The following is a 15,279-nucleotide window of genomic DNA, read 5'->3' on the forward strand; positions in this document are numbered from 1 at the left end:
AAATGTAGAAATTACTTTCTTTATGCTCTGTGTGCATGTGTGAGACTGTTCCTATGTGTAAGACAAGAAGTGTGCAAGTTACATTCACATTGGTGCATGTAGAGACACTGAGATGCAACATTTTTAAAAATTTAGTCAGGATTTGTCTAATTGGCCTGTGCAGTCTCTGGCACCCTTCCCCTCAACATTCATTTGTTATTTCAACAAATCATGGTACTTGTATAGACAAAAGGCCGAACAATTTTAATTTACCTTCAGATGAAAAAATAATGACGTATCCAGAGAATTACTTTCTGCACTTTGGTCAGGTTTGGGGTTTTTTGGGGGGGTTTAATGCATACCATGCAATGACAAAGGTTTATTCTCCCTTTGTTCTTTTCAGAGTGCTGCAGCAGCTCCCAGCCCAGTGCTAGGAAACATTCCCCCAGGAGATGGCATGCCAGTAGGTCCAGTACCACCGGGGTTTTTTCAGGTATTAAGAAAAAAAATTATAATTACAGGAATTTTAGGATAGAAAATCCTTTGTGATACTGTTTGCAAGTCTGTAGAAAAGGTCCTGTTCTGAACTATGTCTCACTGTGTGGTGCACTGTTTGAGAGTTTATTTTTAAACAGAAGTGGACAGGTGGGAAGGAAAGGACTTGACTGACGAGTATTTAATTTATGAAATAGTACAGCACAGAACAAGAAATGGTGCCAGGTTGTTAGCAGAGATTGAAAATGCTGGAGTATAATATTGAAGTAATTTCTTACGATAATATACATAACATTGCATGGAAATTTTGAAGTCAGAACGTTGTTCGTTGTGTTCAGCTCTGTGCCAAAGCCACGGGCCAGATTTCTGAGCTGCTGTGGGAATTCAGCCTGGGCAGTGCAGAATGTCCCACTGAGCATTGCCCTGCACGTTGAAGATCTCAGCCCCAGTGCCTAAAAAAGTGAAGTCGGGGATTTAGACCATGTGCTGCTTCTGTTGAGCTTTGACCTAAGTGGAGCTGAACACCCATTTAGCACTTTGGGCAGTAGCAGCACAGGATATGACGGTGGGAGAAATTACATTTTAGTGCAAGCCCAGCAGGGTATTTGTGACCCGAGGCTGGACTCTCCCAGGCTGGGCTTGCATCTCCTCCTCACCAAAACTCAGTTGTTTTCCTCCGCACTGGCAAACTGAGGCTTGATTTGTAATAGATGAATGAAAAAATACTTGTTAGTGAAGTGGAAAATATCTGCCTGCTGCCAGTCAAAAAATTCTCAGGAGCTGGCAGAACTCATTAATTAATTTATTTCTGCTTTTACTGCTTTGAACAGCTGGTTAGGTAGACTTTTTACACATAATTTTTTGTCTTAATTTTTATATTATATCCATATATCAATATTTCAGGTTTGTTTTTTTTTTTTTTTACTTCAGCCTCCCACTCCAGTTGTGATGTCAGAGGAATTAACTTTTTTTGTTATTGTCTGTGATGACAATTAGGAGGGGGAAGGGGCACAGACAGGACAAGCGTGTGAAGTACAGAGGAGAGAGTAACTATTTTAAAGGTTTTGCAGAAGGAGGATGTGGGAGTTTTGTTTTTAGAAGCGTGAAAAGACTTCTAGCCACTCCAGATCTTTGAAGATGTAAGAAAGACAAGCTGATAGAAAATTGGGTGTGGGTAAAATCTCATTGTATGCCAGTATCTGGCTTGAGTCTGACTTGAAGCCACAACATCGTCCTGCTCTTTTTGAGAGGCCTGGGAGTGAAAAGGAAGATTTTTCAAGTGGTTATTAATTCTTGCCATAGTTGTGTGCTTAAGAATACATGTAATTTTGTAAATCAGGTGCGGTAGTGGGTGCATTGATGTGGCTGGGAGCAATCCCAGCAAGGGGAGCTAAGCCAAAATCCAGTGGGTTCCGTCCCAGTGAGAGCTTGAGGTGTGTGAGGCTGTGAGTGCAGACAGCCCTGGTGCTGCAGTGGGTGTTGTCAGGCAGTACTTGGTGCCAGGCTCTGAAACCTTCATCAGAGCTGAGTCTCACCAAGGTCAATTCGCCCGAGGACAAGAAAATGTGTTGGCAGACAGAGCCTGTGTGTGTGGAACTTGAAAATGGAGGGGCATCATCTGCTGCTGTGAAACACAGGTGAAATCACAGGCAAGAAAGCGAAACTCGTGGTGAAAACCTCCTCCTTCCTCCATGGGTACTGCTGTTGTGGTAGACCTTTATGTGGACGGGCTGTTTCTCCCTCCTCTTCTGCAATTCCTCTGATCCCACAGTAAAACAGACCACAGAGAACAGGTTCATCTGTCTCGGTCTGAGAGCTGGCAATTCTCAGTCTTCTCCCTCAGCAGTTTGGAGCTGAGACCTGCCCCTCACTCCCAGATTATGACAGCAGACGGTTTGTTCTCCAGAGTCAGACAGCATGGGCAGAGCAGGAGAGAGGTGCTTGTGTCTATATTTAGTGCACTGAGACTTTGGTCCGCAAAAGCCTCGTAACATTTTAATTCCTTTAGCCCAGAATTTATCTGGAAGGTCACCCTGGAGTGATAAGGGTGCCTGTTGTTGCTTTCAGGAGTTGTTTGTGTTGGGCTAAGCTGAAGCTGCTGACAGCCAGTACCTACCAGCTCTGCTTGCAGAGCTCAGGGGTCATAGATGATTTAAAGTAATTTCTTCCCTCTTGGTTTTGCACTTTTTGTTTTGGGTGGGCACTGAGCACTAACAGGGACATGAGCAAAGTGGGGTCATTGCTGCTGCAGTGGGTTCTTATCAGAGCAGGGCAATGTCACAGACCGGGGGGAAAATGTGCTGGGAGTGAAGAAACACCAACAGGCTTCCCTTTTGGTTGGCACTGCTGACCTCTAACATGATTTTTGAGGCATTTATTTTTTATAAAAGAAAAGAAATATATTTTATTTTAATAAATAATGCAGTCTGCTAGTATAGCACATGGAGGTAAAGAAATACAGGAAAATTATTGCTTCTGAGACAGTGTGTGGTAAAACTCTTCTCTTTGTAAAATGAGGTTTTCTCATACAGGTAGACCACTAGCACTGATACTAATTAGCAACCTGTGGCATTTCATGCCTGGTCCACAGAGCTGGAGTTTCTGAAGCCAGTGGCTGAATTTGTCTTGTTTCTCTCTGTAGTTGTACTTTAATACTTCAGTTCAGGTGAGAGATGAGGGTCACTGCAGTGCTGACAGTCCAGACCTAAGGCACAGTGCAGGGAAGGTGGTGGAGTTGTACACAGCTATTGTTGTCAAATAAATGAGGTTTTGGGGTTTTGTTTGTTTGTGGTTTTTTGGTTTTTTTAAAGAGAATTTGTTTGCAGTGTCAAAAAGTGAAATTCGAAAAGTCTGTGTTTATGTGGAGTTAGGATGTGCCTCAGTTTCCTCCGCTGGTGTGTTTGTGTTTTAATGTAACTTTAAGTTCACAGGCACATACTTTTTGTCCTCATCTTCTCTCAGTCTGAGCAGCAGTGGGACTCTGGAAATAACTCTGTGCGATACAGAAACGGAACGTGCTCTTGGTTCATGACCAGCAACACTTGAATGTGTGGGGCACGATAGTTCTGCCATACAAGACTCTTTAACTCCAAATAGTAGAACCCAAGCAGCTGCTTTGGGCAAAGAAGCAATGAAACCGTATTAGATGGCATAGAGGTGACAGGATTTTATACATATCTGCAATGCCCAACCAACCCCAGCCTGAGTCTGGAAATACATCATCCTTTTCCAGTTTTCCCATATAGAAAATCCTGGACATGGAGCTAAGGTGTGAGGAAGGCACTTAGCTACTGTGATAATAAAATAAAGTCATTTGGGACGTTTTCTGTGTCATTTGTAGACATTTTTAATCCATGTTAGTTTCTTCATATGGCCTGTCATGGGTATCAGCATGACCTGCCCTTTGTCTCTGGTTCTGGAGCCCTGTCTGACCCTGACACAGTAACTGAGCAACTGAAAGACTGAGTAAGGACATAATAAATAATTACCATTGTGTCTCATGTTAGTGGATATATATAATGTCAGCAGCCACAACTTAACACAAGGCTCTTAGAAACTCTTTTTAAAGTGAGTTTAATCTTCCACTTGTGGTCAAAGAGGTTCAGGTTGTAGAATTCAGAGACTTACAGGTTTCCACATCCAGTCTTGCAGGTGCAACTGCTGCTCTTCAGGTACTGAGGTCCATTTCCATCCCTCTCTTCAGTGATGTTTTAAGGCAGCTAAACAATTTGAGATGTTACGTTTGTATTTTTGCAGACCATTTATTTGATCCTTGTGGACAATGTTGGTGTTAGTAAGCAAACGAGCCTCAGAGCCCAGAGGGAAGTTTTGGAGCGTGTGTTCGTTGAGGTGCTTGAAGTTTTTAAACAGCATGTAAACTATTGATTTCACAGGATTTTATTTGCCTTTTAGTTAAATTTCCAGTTTTAGTTCTCCTAAATGCAGAGTTTAAAACAGAGCAGCATAGAGGGGTTTGGAAGGGACCATAGAGCCCCTCTTGTTCCACCCCCAGCCATAGGCAGGGGCACCTTCCACTGGCTCTCCAAGTTACTGACACCCAGAGCCTGCCTTGGCTGCTGCCTTTTGCACTACAATTAGGAGAAATGCTTAAATGTATGTTTAATTAAACCCCAGTTGTCCTCAGCTCCTCTATTCCATGGCTGACCAAAGGTTTGGCTGTGGGAGGAATGTGACTGGATTTAGAGGCACTCACCTGGGAGACCCTGCTGAGAGCTGTAGTGGAAGCAAGTTGTTTTATAATTGACAGTTCACTTGTTTAATTTGGTAATTTTGTTAAAAGTCAAATTCTAGCACTTGTCTGTACCTTTTCACACATAAGTGAAGCGCCCTTTCTTTTAAACACATTACTTTTTTCAGCACATTTGTTAAAATCTCTTCAAGTTCAACTTAACCACTAAACATTATTTCTGTGTTTTCTAAAGGGTTTTTCAAGTGGTTGGCTTCGTTCACCAACTTCAGATCACCAGATAAACTTGGAATGGCATGGGAGAGAAGTGTCGACACCATGTTTGAAATACAAATGTTACATATTCCTCTTATGTAAAGGGAGAAAAAAAAACCCCAGCCCTAACCCAGCCCTGCAAAGTACCGTGAGCCTGCCTTGCCATCTAGTGGCAGCTGCCTGTGCTTGTTTTAGCTCAATCCATATTATTCTAAAGAATTATTTTTAGCCTTGTTTGCCACAGTAGAGCTGCCCTAATGCTTCAGGAGAGCATCATTACAGTAAGCCACATGAGCAGAAAGGACTTTATTTTCCTACCTAGCATTACTATTTGGGATAAAAAAATATATATATATATTTCAAATATATATATATATTTCAAATAGTAATGTTAGGCAGGACAATAAATATGTATGTATATATAAACATGTATGTATATATAAACATGTATGTATATATAAACATTTCGCTTTGTTATATATGAATATATAACAAATATATATCTACCATATGTAAATAAATATAAATCAAGGTTTAGCACTTAGTTAAGGGAGAATAAGCAAAGTCAGCAAATTGAAAATTAGTAACATACATCTCTTGCATTTTAAAGTAGAAATGGTGAACCACTTGCACATAAAAAGAAAATGGATTTGTAAGGTGCAGTGTAAGGCTGTAAAATATCTCTGTAATGTACTATTTTAGTTCATACTTAATATTGACCATATTTATGGTAAAGTCATGGCATGACACATTGTTAAACAGTAGAGTTTGTATTCCAGATCCAATAAATGCAGCATTTGGTTAAAGCAGTTGAAGAAAGGAAGATGAGGAGGGAGCACCCCTTTAAAGCCATTTTGGAGTGAATTGTCCACTGGGGGTTGTTGTTTGTGCAGGGAATGAGGATTCCCCGTTCCAGCTGTGGAATGGCACAGCTGGAGCCAGAGGATGTGCTGTGGCTCAGCCTGGTCTGTGCAGAACCAGCACCTGTATCTCTGCCAGTCTAAAAATGGTTTGTTTCTTTTTGAAGCCATTTGAGCTCTCTCAGCTCTCCCCTTAATGCTCACACACTGTCCTGGTTTCCCAGGAGTATTTATCTCCCCCATTCCAGCAGCCACACCTCGTTATCCATCCCAGGATCCATCACCTGCCTCCCAATGCTGATCCTCCTCCTGTGTTCCCCATTTTTGCAGCATTAACTTTTCTGTCAAACGAAGATAGTTACAAACTGTAACAGAAGTGCAAAACTAGCTGGATTTGGCACATGTTCACACCCAGCCTCAATTCCAGTGCAGCAAATGGGGCAATTGCAGGTGAGAGAGTGAAAAGTTAAAGAGTTTGATACAGGGGAGTGCCAAAAGCTTCAAAACCCTCCTGGACTATGAAAACATTGTGATGGAAGAATGAAACGTCACCAGAGCTGCACGAACAGCTTGTCAGCAAAGATAGCAGCTTTGGTAGGGCTTGAGAAGCTTTGAAAATAAGATTTTAAAGGGGATCTTTTTCCCTCTGACTTTATGTAATTAATGTTGGTAGGAAGAATTTTATTGTATTTTTGGAATCTTCGTTGTTTGTAAATGCATCCACTGCAGCAGAGCAGTCTGGGAATATTCAATTTCATAAAATTATAGGTCTAATTCTTTGCAGAATTGCGATATGTGCATTTTTGTCCTCAGCAGTATCACACTGCATTTTAAAATACTCCATTTTTTAAAATTATTATGACTTGTTGCACCGTGTGAGAGGGTATTATCATCTAGAAAGATCTATAAGTAGCTTGTGCTTTTCTCTCTTTTTAGTTCCTTTTCTCTAAATACCAGGAACAAAGTCAACTTTTAAAAGATAAAGTTATCCAGGATCTGTTGGCTTCAATAATTCCACCCTGCAGTTGTGGTGATGCTTTTACTGCTCGTAACTGTTGGAACAAATTAAAACTGCTCAGCTTGAGGAGTTAATCAGCTGTTCCAAAGAATCAGCCGTGTATCATAATCAGGTTTATCAAACGGAGGGAAGTGCTTTCTCAGGCTTCCGTCATCTGTCTGGATGATGTCTGAATTCTAGAAATGCAGGGGGTTTTATTTTGGGGGGTTTTTAAGGTAACACATCTCGGATGTTTTGGCTTGTCAGGTTTGAAAAATGCTGTTTTCCTTTCTATTTGCATTTAATAAAAATTAAAGTAAAAACTATTTACCTGGTTTAAAATCTGTGTAAGTGATACCTCTTTTAAAATTTGAATTTCTTTCAAAAATTCCTTCAAGTATGATGTGCAGAACTTAGCAACTTTCTCCCTCCAGTTATGAAATCTTGAGCTTCAGATAATGATGTTCCCTACAAAGTGAGATAGATGCAATAACAGTGCAACTCCTAAAGATCATCTAAAAGCAGACTTTCAACATCAGCAAATGTTTAGTTGGGGAAAAAAGGTTTTGTTTGGGGCTTTTCTGGTTGTTTTTGGTTGGTTGGTTGGTTTTTTTAAGCACGGCATTATTTCTTCATTTCTCTACACCAAACAAGGTGTTTGTTGCAGTAGTCTTCCAAATGGTGTTCCTTGACCAGGAATAAAACATCAAATTAATTTAAAAGCTGGTATTGCTGTAACTTAGAATTTTAGATGTGGAAGGAGCTCTTCAATTTAGGGGAAAAAAAATTTTTGCTCTTTGTTCTGAATTAAATCACACCTCTTACTGTTGCTATTTATAAGTTGTCAGTCTGCTCTTAGAAAACCATAAATACAGGAATTATTTTTTTAGGGATGTTCTTCTGAAGCACAGAGAAGAACTTGCTCGTGAAATTGGGTTTGATCATCAGGAAAGGCCAATGTGGAGAGAAATTCTCTCTCAGTGCTGAGAATAACATGTTTTAATATAAAATAATATAGAAAAAAAACTGGTTTGGTTTGCCATGGTAGAGACTGCAAGATGTGCAGTGTAGAACCCAAATTTCATCACTGAAATACTTCAGCAAAATACCATTTTGGGCTTAGTTCTGGTTAAAACTCAAGTGTGCTAATGAGGAGTGTCCTGAACACTTGGGTGACTTTTTACTGCTGAGGGAGATGCCACAAAAATAAATCAGAGAGGAAACTAACAAATAAAAAGTAATGAAATGAAAAATTAATTGCAAGGTTACTCGGATAAATTCAATTCACACATATTTTATGGTTCCCTGTGGTCCTCTCAGGAGGGCAGCAAACCCCCTTTGGTTTGAGAACGGGAGAGGTAGGTGTAAAACACCCCTGGAGCATTTCCTAAAACACAAGAGTCTTAAAGAGATATATCAAAATATTATTTACCTAATAGGAAAGTGAACTAAAAATGCCCAGAAGTATTATTTTTTATCATTTGGTACTAATACTAACACTAATAATCATAATAGGAAGTGATGCCAAACCTTTTAGCCGAGAGTAGGGTTTGAAAACAAAAAAGGTGAAGATTAATTGTATTTTCAGACACAGAATGTGTAACTTGGCAACTGATTTTTAAACAGAGGAGAACAAAGATTTTTAGTTTGTTTCACTTGTTATAATTTAGAACTTTTAAGTGGACAGATGGAGAGATTGGGTCATTTTCAGAATTCCCAGAGGGAATGTGGCCTTGTCTCTGGTAGCTTGACCTGTTCTCCAGTACCTGCACCTGAAGTAGCAGCACAATTAATTTAAGATCACTTGTTGCAGTGTGTACAAATAAGGTCTGTGGTTCCATGTTCAGCTTCTAGGCATAAGTTGTATTTATGTTTGTGCTGTTGGTGACTGAGTTATAAAACAAATAATTGCCATTTCGGTCCTTCTCCACACCAAGTGTGAAGCTGTGTCTGACCATGTGTTTTTTAATTAGTGGTCAATATATTTACAGTCAATTAAGTCTCAATAGGAATTGAAATATTCCAGGTTATTTCTCTGGCTGTGAGTTATTGTAAATTTTGCAAATTTATGTGAGACAAAATGTGATTGATAAATGTAAAGATATGAGGAAAAACAGGATAAAAATGTCAGTGCAAAAAGCCTGTATCTGGAAGGAAGTAAATTACACTCCCAGCTTTGAGAAGGGAAGTCAATTTAAAGAAACCATAGATTTATTGGAGGCTGTCATGCTTAGTAGAACACCACCTTCTGAATTCCTCATTTCACCACTATTATTAGAAGTGAAAACTAATCCACATCATGGTGTAGAGTCTCCTGAACAACTGAAAAAGAGTAAGAACTGTGTGACTGGCGGAGAAACATCCCAACCTCTGTGTCTCTATGACATCAGATTCCTGGTGCATACTTTTTGTAAAATCACGTTTTCTGGCACCAAAATGTGTGCAGTGAGGCCATTGTCCTTCAACATTGCTCTCTCAAAGACTTCCCCACTGAGAAACTTATTTTCCGTTGTGTTGAGAACCAAGAAAAACAGGATTTTACTGGACTTTGATGTTGCACAGCACACAGACCTCTCAGACTTGCATTAAACACACAGGTTATGAGATACCCTTTGCTCTCCCTGTACACAGCTGGATTATTCTTGAGCAGGGAGATAACAAAAAAGTGCTACAACTTCTGGCACCCTCGTTCAAGTTCCTGAACTTGTCCTGCTTTAAAGTACTTCTAACAATTCAACATGAAATGTTGCTGTAAGAGTAGGGACCTTATTAAATTTAACATTTCACATCTTGATTATATTTTGTATTGTCACTATTATTCTAGTATTTTAATACTTTCCTTCTTTTAGGTTTTTGGGATTTTTTTTTAAACTTTCACTGTAAGTTGATAAATGCAAATATTCTGCAGTGACTACACAAGAAGTTTTTCCTTTCTGGCTTCGTTTTCACCCAGTTTAGTAGAAGGTTCTTTTTGTTCTTATCTACAGGATAGCAACCTTCAGGATACTTTTTGTGATGCCAAATTAGTGACTGTCATACCTGTGTGTAGGAATATGTTGGTGTCAACATGCTGGTGGCATCTCCATCTCAGCCGTGGCTTAGAACTGTCTTGCTTGCCTGTTTCTTTGTTTTATTCATTTTTGGGGAGTTTTTTGGTTGCTTGGTTGCTTTTATCTGGGATTTGTTTTGAGTTGGGATTCCCCTCCTTTTATGTGGTGGCTTGTTTGGTTTTGTCTTGTTTTTTGTTTTTAATTCTGAGAGATTTTGGAGGCGGTTTGATTTTGTTTGTGTGGATTGGGGTTTTTTTATTAGGTTGGGTCTTTTGTGTGTCCTCTGGTTTGTTTTTTTGTTTTGTTTTGTTTGGGTGGTTGCTTGGTTTTTGCTGGGGTTTTTGTTTGTTTGTTTTACAGTGGGTTTTTTTCCTGCTTCTCCTAACACCTTATTGTCTCTGCCAGTTCTTGAACTCCATTGGAGAAGTTGATTTTAGCCCCTCTGTCTTCTTCCTATCTGACAGCTAAAGTTGCCTGCTGCATTATTGAATATTTTTCCAGCTTAACTGCAAGACAAATAAGAAAAAATTTCTCCCTGAAAATTCAGTGCGAGCATCCATTTAAGGTGCATTTAAAATGCTGAATTTTGAGTTGACACAAGGCTGAGGCAACAGGCAGAAATGTCCAAGTCTTCATCATGAAAACTCTATATTTTTACCTTCAGGAACAAGATCTGAGTGACCAGTTCAAGGTCTGTGGGCACTGGTTTTGATTTAGCACCAGTATTTTGAGCCCATTAAGTTTGGGAGTGTTTGTGCTACAAGAGAAGGGGAAGAAGTTCGCAAGAAGTCAGGGAGAGAGGGATGCCTGATGTAAGAAATGGAAGCCCACAGTGGTTCCTCCCTAAGCCATGGACATTTCAACAGCTCCTAACAAAAAAATGAGTAGAAAATGAAAGTAAAACTAGTTCAGAGACTATAAATGTCAGGTGTTCCTGTAAGTGACAAGGCAAGTGGTGAATCAACACGTGGCACGAAGTTTCTGCTGCTTGAGTGTGTGTCTTTCAGAATCTGGTGCTCAATAATGTGTGTGAGGACTTTAAAACTGCTGTCACTGTAGAGAAAAACTGAGAGTATTTAACATATTTTCAGTAAAATGTTGGACAGAATTTCTTTGTTGTCTTGAGATATCTTGGTGGAACCTTTCTGTGGACAAACACAATATTGGTAGTGGAGATGGAGAAGGTCAGTCACTGACACAAAAAATGAGAATATTTAAGTTTTTAATGGTAAAATTTTTGTGGTAAACCAAACCATAGGAACTACTTGAAATCTGCTTGTCACTGATTGCAGTTCCACCTGAATTTAAGCGGAATACATAGATACGTGAATATTTACAATATATAAGCCTTGTAAGCTTGGAAGGAGGAGGTTTTTATTACTATTTTTTATTACTATTACACAGTATTAGTAGGGTGGTTCTGCTCTTGAGACATGGCTGAATTGAGAGACACTTCAGATTTCTCTTCTGTGAGTTGCACAGCTGTAAATAAAGTTGAGTTTCGTTTGCTGGAGGAGACGAGTCAAACCCAGGGTCCTCACTGGAGTGGGTGCACTCAGTTGACCTTTGTGGAAATGGTTGAAATTCTAATTTCCTGACACTCCTACTGTTTCACGAGGGCCTCAACACAAGCACAGCCCTTTCTCTTCCTTATCAGAGGTTCTCACCTTCAGACAGTGCACACAGGAGCCTCCCTCTTCTACAGCACATCATTTCAAGTATCTTTTTATTAATCTTTTCACAATTGTTACTGAACTTTCTTCTCCAGTTTGTAAACCCTCTGTACTTTAAATTGCTTTCCAGCACTACTTTGAGTATGTGTTTATGTAGGTTACATTATTTCAGCTTTCATCTGATTCCAGGATGTGAAAGGTTTCATTAATTTATTGATGTAAGATCATAGGAAAAATTCCAGTAGTAATCATTGGTAAAATAATTGCAGTTTCTCTGCAAGCTATTGCTACTCTAAATCAGTCTTTTTTGTCTTTGTGCTCAGTCAAAGCAAACTTTTATCTCTTCATTTTCTTCTGGAGCTGTAGGTACTCCTGCTTGCCAAAGCCATCCTCTTCATCTTCTGTTTAGTCAGATGTTTGTGCCTTTTTCCTGTAGATTTGCCACTCATCTTTTTAGATTTCTAGGTTATCGCCATGCTTCGGGGTGGGATCAGTAGAGAAGTTAAATGTTTTTGCTGTCAGTACCACTCATTTATCTGGGGGACTGGGCTTGTTTGTGGGCTGTGAGGCAGCTCAGGAGTAGCCAAGAGCCCCCAGAACCTCACACAGTGTGGATGGTGTGACAGATTTGTGTATAAATTTAGGTGTGAGAGAGGAGATCCAGAGTGTGAGCAGGGAGGGATGACAGGAGTGCAGCACTGAATTGACGTGGCGACTGAAGCCAGCAAAATTCAAAATATTTGCATCATGAACTGGGAATCTGTGACCCCACCAGTTAAATTTTGTGTTGCTTTTTACTGTATTATGAAAAAGTGAATGAGAAGTATTCATGAATTATTTTGCCCTTCCTTACCTCTAAACTCTCCCAAGAACACTTCTGTTTTCTATTCCAAAGTTCCCATCTTTTCCCTTTCTGCAGTGGAAAGTACAGATGTCTGATTATGGCTTATTCTTCACTGTTAATGCGTTAAGTTGTTTATATTCTGCACTTACAGCTGCTGAAACAAAGTGTTAAATAATTTGTCCTGATAGATGGATTGGCTGAGAAAGTCTGTTTATGTAATACTTCTAAACATTGTGGAACAATGTCCCGAGCTCTCCACGGGAGTGTTTAGGCTGGGTGGGTGTGAACATGGCAGTGACACAGGGTGGCTTTTACAAGATGAGTGGAATTAATCAGCAGTGTTTCTCTTTTTTCCCTGCAGCCTTTCATGTCCCCTCGGTACCCTGGAGGTCCAAGGCCACCTCTCAGAATACCCAACCAGGTAAGGCTTTACCCCTGCTGCTCTGCAGGGCCCAGGGTGGGGGTTCCCTCCCTGTGTTACTCAGTTCTGTGTAAACTCATGTGCCCATCTCTGTTGGACATACAGATTATATTTATTTCACAGTAAATATGGGGATTATTGGTGAGAAACAGATCTCAGTGAGTGCTCTGTGGCTCCTACAGACACTCTGAGGACTTTGTAAAGGCTTTGAATTCCCAATTTTGTCTCATCTCCATCGGAAGATGTGCAGTGCCAGTGAGACACGGATGAGTAATGAGCTGCTGGTCATCAGCAGGGACCTTTTTTGGCCCATCTGTGAGAAGAGGGTTCTGGTGTTTTTAAGTTCTCCATAGTGCAGATAGAGGAGGAGAAAGAGTCGTCAGCAGATGAAAAGCTAAAGACAAGCAGACAAAAAAACATCAGTGGAGCTCTGAGAGGAAAACTAGGTCAATTACAATATTGGGAAAGGTTGAAAGGATAAATGGAACAGGTGGTTTGGTCCAGCTTTGGCTTCCAGGACTGCCTTTCTATTGTCACACTATTCCCCAGGCTCATTTCTGGCTATTTTTTTATATCTGTGTAACACAGTTTCATATTTTGACACTGTATCACCAGAAGATATGAAATCTAAATTTCAGTGAGCTGGATGTATCAGGTGGCAAGACTTTTCCAGGTGTTGCTCTACCTGGTCATGTTTGGAATCACGTTAAGGTACCTGTACCAGGGCTACTTTCTCACCAGGGCAGGGGGTGACTTAAGTAACCTTGACTGGGTGATCATCTGTGCAGTGCCATTAGTTCTGCACTTCATATTTGATAACATTTTACTGCTGTCACTCAGTGCGTTCCTGGTTTTTGGACTTCCCAATACTACCTTAGCCAGAGGTGTCTGAGCCCCTGAGCCAAGTGTTTGGGTTTCACACCCTGTGTGCCTGAGCAGGTTGAATCCTGGCAGGTGGGTGCTGGATGTGGTGGTTGGAAGCACTGCCAGCCTGCAGCTTTGGTCTCAGGAGTGGTTTTTTCTGCGCACTGTGGTATTTTCAGTCCAGTGTGGAAGCTAATCACATAATCCCAGCAAATTGCAGCTCTTGCTTCATTCACATTGTGCCACGTTCAGGAATTGCTGCTTTAACAGCACCGTCAGTACTCAAGTTACAGCATGGATGGGCAGTGTGTGGAAGCAATAAACTGTCGTGCAGCTTTAAGGCCCAAATTTTGGGTGGTAGTTTGGTCCTGGCATAATGGAAGGTGTCCCTGCCCATGGCAGAGGGATGGAATGAGCTGAACTTTAAGGTTCCTTCCAACCCAAACCATTCTGAGATTCTGCTCACTCAGGATACATTTTCACTGAAAATGTGGTGGTGCTTTGAAATGCAAAGTAGCATGTTGTGGATCAGCTGCAAAGATCCATTCATAAAAACATTTTTCTACTTGACCCAGCTACAGGTAAAACCATGTTAAAATGAGCTTTAAACCTAATTCAGTAAGCTCAGAGGGCAGATTAATGTGGGGATTTAAAAGCACATTAACTCTTGACTCAGAGAAACATCCAGGAATTAGGAATGAAATATGTGTGTTGTGTCTTTAACATGAATTTCAAGGCATTCTGTGGTTTTATGCTGTGTTTTCCCTGCCTCAGGCCCTTGGAGGTGTCCCGGGGAGTCAGCCCCTCCTGCCCAGCGGGATGGACCCCACACGGCAGCAGGGTGAGTGCGGGACCTCTCCACAGCGCTGTCCTCACAAACTGGCACCTTTCTTCCTGAGCTCCAAACCTTTCCGCAGATCCTTAAGCTTTTCTGTTAATTAGAAAGGGATGATTCATTAAAAGTAGCTGCAGAAGGTGCTTGTGTCTTGCATAATTAAATCAGTCGTGCATTGCGTACATAAATAATGTCTTTTATGTTTTATTCGCAGGTCATCCAAACATGGGTGGGCCGATGCAGAGGATGACTCCTCCAAGGGGAATGGTGCCATTAGGACCACAGGTATTTTCCACAGATGGGTTATTCTTAGTGACAGGCCTAGACTTAGTCTATATTCTCTGTCTTTGCATAGCTTGAAGATGCCCAGGACTTGTTTTCATAATCCCTTTCCAAAACAAACTTCCTGTTTTACAAAAAAATCAGTTCTGAGTTGCAGCTGTACAAAACTGAAATGAAAAGCTGTCATTTTCATTAATATTTGAAATTAAAAGAGGAATCCTTTCATTTGCTTTTTTAGAAAAGTGTATGTTGTAATCAAAGAATGACATTGGCAAGGGAGACCAGGAGTGGGGTAGGTGTTTCCTCCTCCTCTCCTCCTCCTCCTCTCCTCCTCCTCCTCTCCTCCTCCTCCTCTCCTCCTCCTCCTCTCCTCCTCCTCCTCTCCTCCTCCTCTCCTCCTCCTCTCCTCCTCCTTTCCTCCTCCTCTCCTCCTCCTCCTCCTCCTCCTCCTCCTCCTCTCCTCCTCCTCCTCCTCTCCTCCTCCTCTCCTCCTCCTCCTCCTCCTCCTCTCCTCCTC

At 40.9% G+C, this 15,279-nt stretch overlaps 1 protein-coding gene across 1 annotated transcript in view; it reads left to right on the forward strand.

Annotated features, from left to right (window-relative positions):
* SSBP2 (single stranded DNA binding protein 2) overlaps positions 1-15,279 on the forward strand; it is a 103,429-nt gene that overhangs the window by 57,812 nt on the left and 30,338 nt on the right. Inside the window, exons 4-7 of the mRNA XM_042023066.1 lie at positions 383-472; positions 12,722-12,781; positions 14,420-14,486; positions 14,695-14,765. Of these exons, the coding sequence (XP_041879000.1) occupies positions 383-472; positions 12,722-12,781; positions 14,420-14,486; positions 14,695-14,765 (288 nt within the window). The remainder of the gene's footprint in view (positions 1-382; positions 473-12,721; positions 12,782-14,419; positions 14,487-14,694; positions 14,766-15,279) is intronic.

Source organism: Corvus kubaryi, unplaced genomic scaffold (genome assembly GCF_017639235.1).
Source record: "Corvus kubaryi isolate FWS band 111438036 unplaced genomic scaffold, C.kubaryi_AGA036_p1.0 37236, whole genome shotgun sequence".
In the NCBI taxonomy this organism is placed as follows: Eukaryota; Metazoa; Chordata; class Aves; order Passeriformes; family Corvidae; genus Corvus; species Corvus kubaryi.